The 17,101-nt window shown below is 37.9% G+C and overlaps 2 protein-coding genes and 1 long non-coding RNA gene across 18 annotated transcripts in view; 1 reads left to right on the top strand and 2 right to left on the bottom strand.

Annotated features, from left to right (window-relative positions):
* The window catches only part of LOC124178070 (phosphatidylinositol 4-phosphate 5-kinase type-1 beta), a 58,239-nt gene that overhangs the window by 28,877 nt on the left and 12,261 nt on the right, over nt 1-17,101 (top strand). For 3 of the 12 annotated variants that reach the window (XR_006869723.1, XR_006869727.1, XM_046561183.1), the window contains one exon: nt 2,804-5,720. The exons of 3 other annotated variants lie outside the window; for them this stretch is intronic. Coding sequence is in view for 4 of the 9 variants with exons in the window: in XM_046561183.1 (XP_046417139.1) it covers nt 2,804-2,815 (12 nt within the window). In the remaining 5 variants the exon portion in view is untranslated. Of the gene's footprint in view, nt 1-2,803; nt 5,721-5,740; nt 6,345-17,101 lie in introns of those variants that run through there. 6 more of the 12 variants (XR_006869726.1, XM_046561180.1, XR_006869724.1 and 3 more) reach the window with 5 other exon arrangements.
* LOC124178078 lies at nt 6,119-9,626 on the bottom strand. The gene is made up of 2 exons (XR_006869734.1): nt 9,340-9,626; nt 6,119-9,265 (listed from the first exon to the last, which is right to left on the bottom strand). It is a non-coding gene; the product is annotated as an uncharacterized LOC124178078 (long non-coding RNA).
* On the bottom strand, nt 10,019-16,181 carry LOC124178075 (epidermal retinol dehydrogenase 2-like). Of its 5 annotated transcripts, none has more exons than XM_046561200.1 (8): nt 16,026-16,169; nt 15,467-15,946; nt 12,856-13,048; nt 12,246-12,602; nt 11,722-11,836; nt 11,370-11,451; nt 11,110-11,220; nt 10,019-10,887 (listed from the first exon to the last, which is right to left on the bottom strand). In XM_046561200.1, exons 3-8 carry the CDS (start codon nt 13,033-13,035, stop codon nt 10,821-10,823), a joined length of 912 nt encoding a protein of 303 aa, XP_046417156.1. In that variant the 5' UTR covers nt 13,036-13,048; nt 15,467-15,946; nt 16,026-16,169; the 3' UTR covers nt 10,019-10,820. The 5 variants fall into 5 exon arrangements, with proteins under 5 accessions (XP_046417156.1, XP_046417157.1, XP_046417158.1 ...); XM_046561201.1 differs by having other exon boundaries at nt 15,495-15,946; XM_046561202.1 differs by having other exon boundaries at nt 15,509-15,946.

The raw sequence follows: 17,101 nt of genomic DNA, 5'->3' as shown, positions 1-17,101 counted from the left end.
GATGTTTAGCTTTGTGAATATTGCTGAGCTCAAGTCTCAATTCAAAACCAGTACTTCCACAGTTGAAGATCTGCTAAATGATTGGATATCAACACTCACAGCAGCCCCCATTCCCCTAATAGCAATATATCTTTTGAATGTTCTATCCAAAATGCAAATTTGATGATTCTTTCATTTATCCTAATCTACACAATTTTCCTGCTAATTCCAAAATCCCGGCGGCTTTTGACTTTCGTGTGCTACGTTTTGAAGTTCATCGGATTATGTGCTAATAGCTTAGTATACATTTTCACGATGACTACAGCTATATGCCAATCAACGTGTGCATCACCACAAATATACGTACAGGTCGGGATGAAATTCCAAGTACACATCCGGTCACCGTCGGTGACAATAAATTCATCTTGTGCATGTAATATTCTCTTTTCATTCAAACTGTGCGGACATTTTGACTCGAAAGTCCTTCCGTATCTCGTTGCAACTGTACGTTATAAGGTTTTGTCGAACAGTTTGAATTAGCGTTGATTTTTCTTAATTGAGAGGCAATTGTGAAGTACTTTTGCAGTGAATTGTCATGCGGTAGAATGCAATCGGTAAGAGACGTTATATCTAATTATCCTGTAGTATCATCTGTTATGGGTGATCCAGAAACAGATTACCAACGATAACGGGAACGAGACTCGATACGAACATAGCACAGGGACCATGTTTTGGAAGCCAGGGATCAGAAACAGAGTTAGCCTGAGCCGCATAGTCCTTGCCACAACAAAGCTGAAGACGCTGGGTCTGGGTGTAAGAAGATTACAGTGAGACCACATCAGCTTTTGTCGTTTCACTCATAATTAAGCCACGAAATAGACTTGTATTACTTTCCAGTATTCCTCGGTTCAATGACTAGGTGTCAGTCTTATTAGTTGAACGTAATGCGAGGTCCAGTCACTCGCCAAGTTGCACATCCGTAAATACTCAAATACCACAATTAGTGTAAATTTGCATAAAAAAAAGTTGAGCCTAAATTGCTAGATTCGCCAATTACTGTGCTGGTGAACTTTATTAGAATGAAAACTATTTAACATGTGTGGAAATAAGGGGAAGAACGTGTAGCCACTCCTGTACGATACTTGAAGTGAGTAATAAAATTACTATTTTTATAAGAGAGTAGTCAAGCTATTAGACAACGTTGATTTCATGCATACTTGACTGTAACGTCAAAAAGTATATTGCTACGGATAAATAAGGAAATCAAATAACATTTACTAAATCTAGTTAGGCTTGTAAAGTTACGTACAGATTTATTTTTAGCTACAGGTTTATATAAGTCAGTGTTGATTTAGCGGGTTCCTGACAATCGCGATGAGGTCAACCCACAGTGATTAGCTCCGTGGACAAACGTTTCTGCTACGTTCACTGCAGCGGTAGTGGCTTTCCATTAATTATCTGTGCAAGTGCGTCTGTGTGCAAGCAAGTGCTCAATGTCAGAGTGAACAAGTTTGTGCGCAGGACTCATTGTTGTATACACACTCCACGGAATCCTTGTGGTATATACTGTATGCTGATAGTGATTTGTAAAGTTCACATTGCTGGCACCAAAGTCGACGTTTGAGTGATAATAATTGAATCTCATTTGTTTAACGTTGAAAATCACATTGCAAATATTTTTCAATGATCCTGTTTTAAAATTTGTTATATACCAATCATGATTGCAAGTTACGAATTTGTATGGAACGCCGTCACAATGATATAACATTTCAAAAAGGTGGAATAAAATCTTGACAAAATGCCTTTGTCTTATTTATCTGAATTAGTACAATCGGTTTCAAAAGTTATTTTAATAAATATACATGTGATCATACGTGATGGTACCTACTTTTCTTGAAACATGCGTATATTTACTGGGGGTCCATTAATTACGTTACACACAAAGTGGAAGGGAGGGATCCAGAAGGTGCGGTGGGGGGCTACAATTATAATACAAGTGAATATGGTTATGGGCGGATTGATCGTAAGAATATCATTTTGAAGTTGAAAATTGGTTGCATTTATACTTTTTCAACGCGCTTTATTCAAAACATTCGTGGACTGACTTTTCGGCCGCGTTTAATATTCATACACCGAAAAACAGATAATGTCTTCGTTCGACGCTTACTTTTGCTCCTTGACAGTCGTTTTTTTAGTTCTGATATTTATTTGTCATTAAAAATCAACAAATTATACAAGTTTCCGTTTGATAAACAATGACAATGATGCCTTATATTTGGACGAAGAAGACGTTGACACTTCCAAGTTTCCCACCGCCTTCCAAAAAAATAACAGTGCGTGCTATGTCAGTAATGAATAATGTAAAAGAAAAGCCTGAATTTCTTGTTCAGTCAAACACAATATAATAATAAGAAATTTTTTTCTACTGATTTTGAGTACCTATCTATTGCCTGAGAACGTACAAATTGTTACTTTATTTGAAAATATTGTAATATAATGATAATATTAGGAGTGCTCTTTTAATTAAGTTCTAAATAAAAAATTGCTAAATGAGTGTCGTCACAACAGGGGCGGGAGGGGGAGAAAGTTCCACATGAATGTGACTACTTGTGACAGCGACGAGGGAAGCATAGATTTACATCCAATATATGTATTCAGTTTACTCAGTCGTCTCGAATAGTTACATTTCTGGACCGCGTGTAGCTGCACTTTCCCAGTCGTACGTTTTTCCCCAGCCGAATCGCGAAATTAAGTATAACCAATGGTGACTTCGCAGTTTTTTCCTCTTAAAGAGTTCTTATCAACGTTCTTTGAACCCTTTCAGACGCACCTCTAACACGAAGAAGGAAACAAAAATCTGAGAGAAGAATTGCTATGAAGATGCGTTCAGAAATCTCCAATAGAATATATATATATATACATAAAAATCTAAACAGCTAAACCAAACTGTTTTCGTAACTCTGTAAGTTTTAATAGTAAGATGTAATGTACAGATTTGCGCAAAGTACTTCCAAGTACGGATAATCATGTGGTCTGTTTCCATTAGAACAAGTATCAAGTATTTCTTACTCTTATTGTAAATTTTATTTTAAACTATATTGTTCTAGTTTTTTCTATTTCGATTTGATATTAATGCTATACACAACTGGCACATCACAACCACTGTAGTCTTCCATTTTCTTTCATAACCGTTGTATATTTACATATATTTAACCCCGACTCAACGGTAATGGCCACTTTATTAACCTGAAAAACGGGACGAATGTAGCATAGGTATAATTCCCTCTTATCATTTTTTCGCTCAAACTTACTTTCTGCCGCATTTGCGAGGGAAAAGTTATTATTTCCCGCTCATTTCTGGGAAAACAGCAGCACTTTTCTCCCGCTAATGGGGTAGCTACTTTTCAAGTCAACAATTCTCGGTCAAATTATTCCCTTGTTACATAATGTACTAATATATGTATGTCGTTAAACATGAAGTATCATTTGGACGAGGTATGCATTTGTTATTGGCTGGTATCGCGCTTGTATCCAGAAATTGCATATGTTGTGAAGTTTGTTGATATTATCATTACACTCCCATTTGGACTTCAATAGGTACAAAATTACTTGTTTGAAATATTTGAGAGTCGATCATATATTATTATGTTGAAATTAAATCCATTTAATTCACATGTTAGAAAAGTTGATGCGTCACAGATAACGTTTCACTGGAAGTTGTAGAATGTACTAATTTTGTGTTATTATTTCTTATTTCCCAATATTTTTCATCTTTGGAACATATGATTGTCTACACTTGGTAATCGCTCCCAATCTTGAAGTCGCAATTAAAATCATTCATTTGAATGCATTGAACTATTTGTGATGCATTATTTCTACGAAATGTAGTCACAAAATGGTTCGAAAAATGAATCCAGTTCCACGTCTTATGAGTCACGGTGGAATCCCGCGGTTAAAGGGCTTAGATATACACGTGCATTACGTGGTATGGAAATAGCATATTAATTGGTATGTCCACCGAAATAAAACGTGGCTAATGCAATGGATACGAATGGAACGAACATGTGATATATATAGGAAAAATTATACAGCATTATTGTTGATGTGCTTTTTCTGGCTGTCCAATTGAGATTGTCCATCAGTTTATCAGTATCAATTTCAATATAACGAAAAAATATTCAAAGCAATAACGACCCTTTGAATCGCAAATCTCCCCGATATTCAGCTATAGAACGAAACATACAAAATTACCAAGGGCGGTATAGGGAACATTTGATGCCATCGAAACTCACATGCCGACGATAGTAGCGTAACATGTAGCGTACGAGACTGAGGAACGGGAGGACTAGAGTTGAAATGCCCAGCGTATCGATGCGGACCTGAGCGACAACTCGCAAAAATTGTAAAAAAGTGTCACATTGCTCAAGCACGTAATCGGCAAGCTGAGGTTTGAAACAAGTCCGGGTATACTTGAACAAGATTTTCTGCAGTTTTCCTTGTCCCTTGTGTGAATGCGGGTGTTTATAGTAAATATCTTGAGACGGCTGCAGACTAATCTGTAACGGTACTAATCCACCCCTCCCTTACCCTGCACAAGCTGCCAGCTTATGGGGACATACCCGAAAGTGTATAGCGGGACTGTAGTGATTGTTACTATTATTACTATTACTATTATTGCAAGTATTATTATTATTATTATTATTATTATTATTATTACCATAATCATCATTGTTATTGTTGTTGTTGTTGTTGTTCTTGTTATTGTTATTATCTGTTACAATTGTAATAGTATGTACTTAGTCGTTGTGAATTGCTTTGATCTTAAGTTGAACAAAGAGAAAGGGACCATTGTTGTACCAATCGATGCCTGAGCCAGTCAGATGGTGAGGTAATGTGACTGAATACACTTGCATACCAGAGCCAATGAATAGGACATCAAGATGCTGGCTGAGTGGCCCAAGTTGCTAATATCGAGGATGATAACAATCAGGTTTTGCTATATTTACACTATTCACCAAAAGATTGAATCGAACTGGTAATATTATCGCAGTTTCTATAACTGAGGTCACTCAACTAAGGCACATACTTGTTTCCCATGTGTTTATACACATCACTGTACAACAGTGGAATGGTGTTTGCGAACATTCCAACACCGAAAGTACCCCGCTAGTCAGGACATACTAATCATCAACTTGCTCCAATTGTACTTAAGGTTTCTTAAGTAAAAATTTGGTTCGTGGTATAAAAAAGTCATTGTTAGATAGTATTATTGTTTATTTGTAAAATCAAATATTCGAGTAATAGCTTGATACCGCAATCATTCGTTTTCGAGTGAATTGGCTAAATTACGTAGTATTAATTATAGAATCTAATTAGATATTTGAAAGGATAGTCGATATGGAAGTAATAAACACATTCCAAGAGTATTCTAACCATTCTTCGTACAAAAACGTAACATATAGATTTATATAAAATATGTAGAACTGTATAAATGTGCGCCTATGCCGGGCATGTATGTACATGCCACACGATCTTATATGATCTTTATGCATAGGGGTCTTGACATATATCTGGCTAGCATTGGAGGGGGGGATCGGCTTTTTTCAGGTCACGGTCCTACAGATATACAGACACGAATGTAGGAAAATCATCATATCATCGTCACACATCATATGTCATACATCATACATAGTATTAAAGATCCAAATAAAAATTTCGGATGTTCGGAAGTTCAGAAATTACATTTTGACATCACCGAAAGTTTTTTTTCTCTTATAATATATTCGACCACCAAAATCAGTCAGCAAAATTCCTCAGTCCGGAAATAAACGCGCAGCAGAGAGGACGTGCGAAAATCGCGCTCCGGGAATTTGGAGCACCAGGTCCTCTACATTCTGGGTACTGCGTTCCAGGTCCTCTACCTGGTGAATTTCGACGTTCAGGACGAGCGCTCCCTAGTTCCTGTACTCTAGGTCCTCTATCTATCTGACGAATTTTAACTTTCAGAACTAACACTCCGTAGGTTTACCTGATAGATACAAGTTTCCATTGATACTGATTCAATTATAAAATCCTACGTCAGCTAATTCCATAAGGTTGTATCTACCAAAAATTCTTATTTCACTTTTTCTGTACCGAGGTCTTCATATCATACGCGATTGTACCACTGAAATCACGTTTTCGGTGGTGACCACATTATGCTATTCTATCAAAAAAACGCTCATGGATTGTAATGTGAGCTGTAACTTCGGTGGTCTGCCCTAGACGCATGATTATTTCGATAATAAAAAAACCCACGGTATGTATGATACACGGTAACTAATGTATAATAATTGATGTGTTCCTCAATAAATCTTATAACGATATTTTCGTACTTGAAGTTTACGAGGACGTAGATTTTGCAAAATATTACGTTCCTTGAGAAATCCTCTTTTCTTAGATAGGATAAAGAAAGTATGCTGGTGATATATACCTACATGTCAGTGTGTAGTGTATATATTTAATAGTAATCAGTAATCCTTGTACATAAGATATATCATTTATGATTCGTCCGCCTGTGTATTAACTCATATTCATTGAAAATTGCCGGCGTCGATCTTAGTTGATATCCAAACAGCCGTGGAGTACGGTACGTACGGTAAGATCGTGGGGACATTTGTTTAGTGAGTTCCAAGGTGAGTTCAATTTATTGTCAATAATGTTATTCGTTGAGTATATTTCACTAACAAAGCAACATGTATGTATCTACATACGTTTTAGGAACCAATCTAGAAGTACAGGAACAATCGAAGAAAATTGAAAATAACGAAAACACACCTGTCGGTGAGTTGCTAATATAGTACATAATCAGACGAATGGTTTACTGTAAGTATAGTGGAGATGTGGCTTTAACCTGGTGCGATTTTTCAGAGCGTCAAAATGGCGTATTTCACACGGCAACAAACAAAAAATTATGTCACGCAGTTTGAGAGGAAATTATTTATGCTATATATATTACGATGTATACGAGTAATATTATCAGGTAGTCAGTTAAATTTCACTATTTTACGAACATAGGGTAAACCACTAAAAGTAAGGCTTATCCAATTGAATGAGCGAGCGTAGCGAGCGAACGAGCATAAAAATCAACCATACTAGGCGTACCGACCCCGAGCGAGCTTTAACGGCCAAGGGTTTTAAGGGGAGGGTACACCCATCAATTCGTGTATGTGACGGAAAAGTCCGATCGGGCCAGTGATTTTTTTTCGATTACTTCTTTCCACGCCGAATGCAACGCAGAAGACTGCTAAAAAATAACTTAAATATTTAAACAATTTCTACCAGTGTCATTGCGAAGGAATCGACCTACTTCAAATTCCATGCCCCTATTTGTGAGAAATGTTAAAAAAAGCTCCCAAAAAAGAATTCAAAATTTTAAATCAATTGTTACGACCTCTGAAGCATTTTTTCAGAACAAAAAAGTTGGTTTTGCCGAATATCTCCATAGATATGAGTTTTCTGACGAAACATGTAGACATCAAAGCTGCAGGTCTTGTCGAGAGGCGTATATTCAGTCCTATACATTTTTTCGCTTACTCGCATATTTTTATTTACAATGATTGAGCACCCGAAATACAAGTTTTTCTCGACAAAAATATAACTCTTACGGCAACGTTTATAACATAGATAGAGTATTATTTATTTAACAACGTTTCAGTACCTTTAGTACAATACAGTAAAGCTATACTTATATGTAACTTATGTCCTTATAAGACTAAGATACATGATTAATATTTTCATCGCTAGCGAAAAGGGGGCGGATACAGAAAATCAGTTTTTCATACAATTACGTCAAATTATCGAGTCTTATTGGAAGCCAGTGCATTTTCATCGGCAAGCTGAGGCTTTTTCACATAAAAATATTCTTTGTAGATATTTATTTGAAATTAAAAAATTCATACTTTTTATAAATACTTGAATCCATGCTGCAACAAAACCCGGTAAACCTTAGGCAAACATTATCACAAAAGTAATAGAAAAATCTACATATATTGCACGGGTTGTAACTATTGGAGGCATTGAAAATTTAGTTACAAGGGTATAGAATAAACGTTTTACTGTATTTATTAGTAACCAGGATACAGACATATTCATACCGTATATTGGTAACAGAATTGACATACAGGCACAACTCAAACGTTGAAGATAAACATAAAATCAGATATTTTTATCTGTTATCAATGAACAAGGAACATACGTGTATATTTATGCCAATAAACCACAGTGAAATCAACGATTTAAAAAAATTAATTGATTACTCATTTCATGCAGACGTATCGATAAATTGACCCGGACGACAACACGGATCGGTTTACGGATTCGTTAGACTTCATGTTTTTGATTGTTATTACCCGCAGATTGCGAAATATCGTTATCAGAATTTATAATTGTTGCAAAATTCGAGCTCACTTCATTAGATTCTGCAGGAATACTAACAGCAGAATAAACTGACACTCGCATTTATCGTGTTACGCTCCGACGTATGTTTTTTACCAAAGCTGCAACCGCGAGTTCTTGGGCCCTCAAGCCAGAAAATTCAATTGAAAATTATAAATTTGCACAACTACTCTTATCATGAATCACTATCTGTTCTAGCAATGATGGTAGCGAGCATCTTCCGCCGCTTCGACATTTATTCACTTATATTTTGTCCCGGGTACTTCACTGCGGCTGTTGAACGAAATTAATGAAAAATTAAACGCAGAGGAAGAACGTAAAGCGTAGTGGTCTTCTTCGATTTTTGAGTTCCGAAGAAATTAAACTGGACGATCGCAGCTTCCAGTCGTTGGCGCTCTTGGGCACGCTTTGTTCGCCCTGCATTTGGTGCATAAATTTATACGCTCAAATACGAGCGAACGGTTGGTAACATTAATAATTAATCTAGACTCACCGAACAGTTTGGTTTACTTTTAGGGGTTATCTTCTGTTGGCATCAACTTAATAAGTTTCGAATTTTCAGAAAAATAGGTGAAAATCTATTTCAATAGTAGGTCATTTATATTTCTTGTAGATAGTCAGTTCAATTCTGCGCGGCTGAAGAAGAAAAGCAAACCTCTGCGTTGTCCCGTTGAGGTTACGTATGCTCGTAATTGTGACAGAGGTGACAGTGGCAGAGGAAAAAGAAGCCAATCTATTTTCTTCCCGGCGAGTGATTATAACTGCAACAAGCTATACGACGGCCGAAGGAAATTGAAAAATAATTTCCCTGAAAAACCATCCACTCCCCGGAGTCGTCACTCGTTACGTTCTGTCGGAGGTCAGGTTCTGATGTTTAGATATTAAATAATATAAGAATCATAATGTATTAAATGATGCGTATACCTGTACGAATTGCGACAATCAGCTGGAACTTGTAGGATTCCCCTTCATCGACCGATCACTTTACTCAATTATTCTCAACGTATATGCGTATCTTTCGGCCGAATTCAACGATTCTCGTCGCAGGTTGATTTTGACAATGTTTCTTTTTTTTCTCATCATCAAGAAATTACGGACCAGTTCGAATCTCCCGAAGGTACTTTCAGCGTGTATAAAATATTTGGGGATGGCAACTGCATGTATCGTTCAGTGAGCTACATAATATGGGGTGACGAAGACGAGCACAGATCACTCCGAACAATGGTAGGTATAAACAAAGTAAATCCTGTCACCGACAATGCAACCAACTCGCAACGTCGTCGTCGTCAGTGCCGATTTTATTCACTTTTTTAGGTGGTGGAGTATATCAAGGATAATTGGCATGACTACAGTGCATTCGTAATGGCGGAATGGAATATCTCCAATCGACAGGATTACTACGAATATATGATTGCTAACGGTACCTACGCGACAGAACTAGAGTGTGTAGTCGCGACGAAACTTTACCACATGAATTTGTCGATTTATCGACAAATTGATGGCAGGAAAATTTTGGAACGGATTTTTCATAACCGGGTAAATAAAAATTACCGTACTGCAAGACTGCTGTTCAGTGGAAACACGGACAGCGGTCACTATGATGTACTAATTCGAGATTGAAATTTATTTACAAGCCTTGACAACCTTCGACTCTATGGCATAAAACTGACTGAAAATTTCACCACACTTATACATAGGTAAATATATTCGTGGCTTTATCACATTTCATATGTTATGTAGTGTATGGCATTACATATATTACGTTTTGTACTGGTATGCTTACAAATATTTTATGAGTATGTATGCGCTGCACCGAGTTGGTGAAAAAAAGAACTCAATAAATCTGGAACATGGTTAGTACAAATCGAGCATCGTACCGAACCGATACATTTTCATAACTCACTGTAGAAGCATGTAGTTGTGTACATGTGTGTCCGTGTGTGCGTGCGTGCGTGCGCGCGCGTGTGTAAATCAGACCGGCCCTTAGCAAGGGTCCAATACAATTTTCATCCGGCTGCACTTCGGGTGAATTTGAGAAACAAATTAATTTTTTACTATTAAACTATGGATTGAAATCAGTTTTGTTGTAGTTTCATCTTGCACTAAGCTTCCGTTTGGGTGGGATAAAATTTTTTTGAGCTATATGCTCTGCTCAACTCTATCATTCAACTACGTATTTGACAGAACTTTCATTATGCAAGGTTACTTCTGCAGTTTACAAAATGTATTTCTAATATTTTCCTGGCATAACGCAACATTATGTTAATGTACCTATTGCAATATAAACTGTATACATTTTTTGAGAAACTATCATTATCTCTACTACGCTTCAACGAACGATAATAAAATATACAGTCAGACTGACATTGAACTCATGCGTCCTAATTTACGTGAAATAATCACGACTAATCTTCACAACCTTGCCTGTATAACCACTGGGTGAAAGTGTGGATTGCTTCGTAGGCCATGCAGCTGAAAAAAGGTAGACCTATGAGCAGACAGGCAAGGCGCAACAATGATGATGATGATGATGATGATGATGATGACGGTGGTGGTGGTGGTGGTTTAATGTCAAACAATAATCTTCGATGTGAGCGATCATTCCAGAATGATGTGGGCTAAAGCGGTAGTAATCATATACATACATTATTAGCTGCTAACGTATTTTTATTCTAACCAAGAGTAGACACCTACCAGACAGGATACAACGCGTCAGATCCCCAGCTTGTGATCAGAGTGTATTGATCTCTACGAACAGCTTCGACTATATCTTGTGCCGTTTGTTGCTTACTTTGGTTCATTAACCTGATTAACGAAAACATGGAACGATACATGAATATTCGACAATTCGGGGTACTTTAACGAACTATTGTTTCCACTTGTCCCGCTTGGGATACAGCTTGGTGTTAGCTGAGTATTATCGCTCGCTCCAGGGAGTTGAGGGCTTTACGTACCTTGCCTCCGCCTTCGGAGCCATGGTGGTGAACGTCAGCTGGTTTGCGCTATTAACGTGCTGCCTGATCGCTTCAATAATACCTGAATAGACAACCATCGATAAGGAACAAGTGTATTATAGCGATTGATCAATGTATTGCTCAGTGCCTGCAATATACGTACTCAAAAATTATTTGTGTAGCGATAGTCTCTTCAATGGCAATTATTTATACAATTCATATCGTGGCAATGCTGACAAATTATACCAGATTGAAGATAGCGAGGATATTCCCAGCTTGTTCATTTTTTTTTTTTTTTTTTTTTTTGAACATGGAAAGACTCATTACGACACAAAACAATATTTTTACCAACCAGAAACAGTTGCCTTCGATCCCATATGAGCATCCTCGGTTGACGTCGTCGGTATTACGGCGACGATGTGACTGTGATCGCATTGTATCATAAAAGGTATGAATGCTAAAATTGTCTGAAACATTGGTAAAAAGGAGAATAGTGGATACAAAGCGACGAATCAATTAAATTTTAAGATGTTCAAAAATTCTGTCCTTGTAGTGTAAGGTTAATACGCTGTTGGAAATTTTACACTCGTTCGAAATCTGTTTGTAGTTCCGAAAGCAATGTGTTGAATTTCCGTGTGATTTTCAGCACACCTTATTGGGCACCCTTAATTCAATTTGGATTTCAGTGTGCAAATGGTTTAAGATGAGATAAAAATTTTTAGTAAACCTTTCATGACCTCGGGCGTATTTTGAAATAAACATATTTTTTCCAACAGTGTAGCGGTCGATGATTATTTGGTAAACATGCCTTGTTCGACAGATTTAGCCGACAAGAATATTTAAAGACCGGGAAATACAGAATAGAAATGTTCTAACCCAGTAATGACTCATAAGATGCGTGGAAAGGGAGGTGATAATATCTTTACTAGAATCCTCTGGGCAGGTGATTAAGACGTCTATATGTCCAACATCTCTGTGAATTTTTTCCGCCACATCAGAGATGTTCGATCTACTCGCTGAATCGCACTTGTACGTAATTATCATTCGTTCCGTAGGTGCTTGATAAAATTCATTAAACCGCTCGAAGTCATTCATTTTTCGGTGCTGCGAAACGGGATCCGGCGAATTGTTCTGATTTAAATTCAAATCCTGATCAATAAACGCTACCACGCACCCAGCTCTAAAGAACGCCTGAGCCACAGCTCTTCCCAAGTCGGATCCTGCCCCGGTTACCTGTTGGACGAAAACTATCATAATCATTTCACTCTTTCCCCCCATTTGATTGATTTCATAATGTGTGTTATACGTATGTGTAGGTTAAAAAAGAAACTGAATTTATACTTATAGGTACCTCGTAAAATCAGATTCCTCTGCCTATAAACTATAATATGTCTCATACCGTGCAGTGCCCGCAGTATTACCACGAGGCGAGGAATTGATTTATCTGTACTACGCAACTATCGACAAAGTGCGTTTATATTCATACCACAACTTTATAGTTGGTCAAGTCTCTGGGTGGTTTTGGCAGTGTACTCTTTATGATAGCAAGCATAGCCAATGAGAGACCGATCAGTGCTGCAAGCAGTATCTCTGCTCCGAGATAGAAGAAGGTTGTGACAGGAACTCGTGCATTGTGATTTGATGGCTCGCTTTGATGTGTCAACATCCTACACCGGGATCTGATGAATAAAAAAAAATTGAAGTTCAGTATATTGTGGCGCCGTATCGTTTGGAGAATTTTTATCAAGAAATCAAATGGTGTGACATTTATCCCGGGACAATATTTTGTAGGCAATCGAGCCTGCGGAGTGATAAACGCGAAAACTTTTATGTGACAATTAGTAATCTTATGTAGTACTTTAGCATAACAGTTATTGTCTACCCCGCTAAGACGCGTCAATGTCGAATTGTAGCAATTGCCGGTGATTGATCTGGTCACAGGGTGACCACGGTCAGGCAAAAACATTGATGTTTCAGGGAACTCTGTTATCTCTGTTATCAGCCGGTGATTTTTTTCTATTTGCTTGCGACTTAAAAAATTGAAGTAAAAAAAGTTATTAGCCGCGCTCTTCCGTACACCGTCACTTCATAGCTTCACTCTTCGCAAATGAAATTAGTAAAACATGCGCTGTGTAATAACGTCCCGCGACGGAAGAATGTAGAAAAGATGTATTAATTAAACGAACGTGTTTCAAATTCGAAAAGGTTCGATTTTGATAGTTCGTGCCGACAGAGTTAAACTTTGTATTTCCCTCATCCGACCATCTTTTTAGTATTGTTTTCTATCCTAGTTGTTCTCGTTCGTATTTTCGAATTGAAAGAAGAAAACCTCATCTCTGTATGTATTTTTTTTTAGCGTCGGTGCAGGGAAACAATAGATTTTGACTAGGGGAAGTCTCAAGGATTTTACCGGAATTTCTGTGGCCACCTGTATGGCTATAAAAAGTATTTCAATGGTGATCTCGCATGTAAAATATGTTGACTTGATGCGTATCCTCCAATTCATATAATTACGCGAAATCGAGGCCATCCTTAACGTCGGAGCGGAAGGAGTTATGAAAGCTGTCTATCCTTGGCAGGTCAATGGCTTCGAACTAAGGCCAACCCCAATGTTTGCGATTCTAATAGTCGGAGATTTTGGAGATGCAGCAAGGTAAAACCAAGGTATACCCGAACAAAGAGTAAGAATCAGAAGGGCTTGATGTTATAGATGCGAGTATTTTATTGGCGTCGGAATCACAAATTACAAGCGAATTACGAATTTATGGAACGTTTTCCGTCCCCTAGCATTTACCGACGTAAAATGTGTGTTCGAAATTCTTCTATTTCCGCATTCGCTCCCGAAAACTGGTTTCATGCGTAGCACACGACACACACTACCAACCATGGATAAATGATACCTGTCACCTATAACTTAATTAACGGGGTTCTTACATCGATATCCTTTGTTCACAATATATTTCATCAGTTGAACATTTGTACTTTGGAATTTAGATCCCAACCGTGCGGGAAATTGCCGGCAGGAGTTGAGTGATTCCAATACCTATAATCGCGGCATAAACCGTTAGATATTGATAGGTGAAATTATTCAATTATTCAATTATTACTAATCAATGTTTACAAGCGATTCTGCTGTACAAAATCGACAAGATGAATGGATCGGCAGTGAAAAGCAATCGGTATACAGATACGTATACGCTGTGTATGCCATGAGTATTCCGTGAAACTCCCCGCTCAACGCTATCAGATATAGGCAACCAAAGCTGCATTTCATAATAAATTTAAGAATCAGCCGAGCGTTGAGGCCCACGGGAAACTCTTGGTATACATAGGTGTAGACGTCACGCGTAGGTATCCTGCCCTGTGGAGCAACCTGTACGAAAGTAGTGCGAGGGTTTCATACCTATGCATCATTATACCTTACATACAAGTATACATATACGTCTAAAGAAATCGACGACGGTATTACGAAAGTGATTGTTGTTTCGCATATAATTCTCAAGGTGAACCGGTATAACGTATTATATATTTCAACTAGACATCAGCGCTGATCAGCTCACATTGAACTTGGACCTATCGGGCTTGTGCTATAAATCCTGTCTGCGAACGATTTTTCTGAAATATACTAACCGAAGCGAGAAACACATTGGTGCGATGCAAACGAAATTCACTATTATATGTCGCGTTGTCAATCATTTGGAATGTATCGTAAAAAAAAGGGTCAGTTTTATTTATTTATTTTTTTTCGGTTCCCCTTTGTAAAAGCTGTGGCAATATCATATAAATGGATGTTTTGAATGCACGTAATTCATGCCCCGTTATCTAGCTAATACTAATTGGGTTGTCTATTTCAAATAATATGCAGTACATTGTCCTTTTCGGGCAGTTATTACCACACCAGCTGGCAATCAGTTTTCATACATCACTGGCAAGTTATATTGAACACAAGCCGCTAGCAATAGGGAAATATACGCGACGCGCAGTCGTCGTCATAATAAACGCAATACAATATAGTGGAAACATGATGGACGTTGAATTGAAGATTACTATCTATATCGAACATTACACATTGGGCAAATACCGCATTCTGTACTTACATATAACTAGGAAATTTGAATCGCTTACATTATTATACGTACCTATGTCGAATTTGATACCGTTCACCGGTTTACACAATCGTTTCAATCACGACTTGCGTTGCATTCGCAATAATATGTGGTCTACACTGATTGTTTACTGAAAAGTCATACACATTAAGCCGTATGAAAAACACGAATCACTGCCCGACAATTTGATAATGAAAATACGTTTTCATTATCCCTTCAATACGCGTGTAGAAATTACACATCGCAGGTAGGTATGTTTGTAGGTATACATGTACGGATGATGATTAATACAAGTTTTCAAGTTGACGGTACAGTTTTATCTGGAAGCAGTTCCATTATAATACCGCAGCGTTGAAACCTTGAATGAAACGTTATTGCGTTGAAATTGTGACAGTTGAACGCAGACCTCGTGTAAATTTGATAGAATAATGATCGATGACTGGTCGATTCACCGTAACCCAATGACGATGCCTATGTGGTTAATAAATGTTTATTCGTCAAATGGCTAGCGAATTTTCATTGAAACATGTCAAATATCTAATTCTCTTACCGCGTTATTGCACGAGGCTGCTCCGTTCAGTTTGAATAGCCCCTCGTAGCATGCACCGTAATCAGGCAAGGTTCTCACCGTACTAACCACTTGTTACTAAACAGTGAGAGGCCATTCCTAGGCAAACGAGCCCGCAAACCTACCGCTCGCAACCAAAGGCAAGGTTCTCGTGCTCCCCTCGCCTCCACCCCCACCGCCGTTTCATCTCGAACAATTTAATGTCATGCAAATTTAATGACCGCTAATTATACGGTATACCTGAAAATAAGATACTTTTGCAAGGTTATCTTGACTTTCTCTCACATCTTCGATCGCCATAGTGGTTAATGAAACGAACGTGTATCGGTACTATGATATAGAGCAGCGGGGAAACAAATAGCAAAGACGCACATGGTTCGAAGGAACGACCAGAAAATGTACTGTACAACATTATACGCACACGACATGGGAGTATAATATACGCGACTCATTGTTGGGTTCAAGCTTATTGTTAACCACAAAACTTTCAAGAGAAAAGGAAATTTCATAAAAGTCGATGACCACGAGGCCACATGGCCGCATGGCCCCTATAATCAGCTAGTTACACACGCCTGTGTATCATGTGCATGTATGTAGTACAGACCACTGGCACAGGCACTGATAATGAGGGATAACATCCGCCGGTAGCGTAACCATGACGAGATGACATTTGAGAGATGATAAAACAGACATTGTCTACATTTGTCATCTTAGTCATAATAAAAAGTACGATAAGCCGTAGATTTCTTGAAATAATCGTGATTGTCTCGGGCACCGGTGAACTTTTTATAAATAATATATAAATATATGCGTATATATTGTCGAAATGTGCTGCAGAAACGAGATGATTGTAGAAGCTTGGCGAAAACTTGTCTTAATACTGCGGAAAACTGTACTCGTGAGAAAAAATACGTTCATCTTCACGCTGCTGCAATTTCTCGTCACGATAATATTCACTCTGCAAATTCGGTTAATCTTTGAACCGCGAGCGCTTCGTTCAGAAGTAATAAATAAATTTCGAAATACCTAATATATCAACTAACATTATGCCATGGAGC

This window comes from Neodiprion fabricii, chromosome 3 (assembly GCF_021155785.1).
Source record: "Neodiprion fabricii isolate iyNeoFabr1 chromosome 3, iyNeoFabr1.1, whole genome shotgun sequence".
In the NCBI taxonomy this organism is placed as follows: Eukaryota; Metazoa; Arthropoda; class Insecta; order Hymenoptera; family Diprionidae; genus Neodiprion; species Neodiprion fabricii.
The sequence above is the reverse complement of the archived record's forward strand: the minus strand, read 5'-3'. Positions and strand labels throughout refer to the sequence as shown.

Coding starts and splice junctions, on each gene's coding strand:
- LOC124178075 (XM_046561198.1), bottom strand. CDS start 13,035: ATGTTGACACATCAAAGCGAGCCATCAAATCACAATGCACGAGTTCCT. Junction 11,452..11,721: donor ATCGAAGGCAACTGTTTCTG/GTTGGTAAAAAT, acceptor TTGTCTATTCAG/GTATTATTGAAGCGATCAGG. Junction 11,221..11,369: donor GCTCCGAAGGCGGAGGCAAG/GTACGTAAAGCC, acceptor TTCGTTAATCAG/GTTAATGAACCAAAGTAAGC.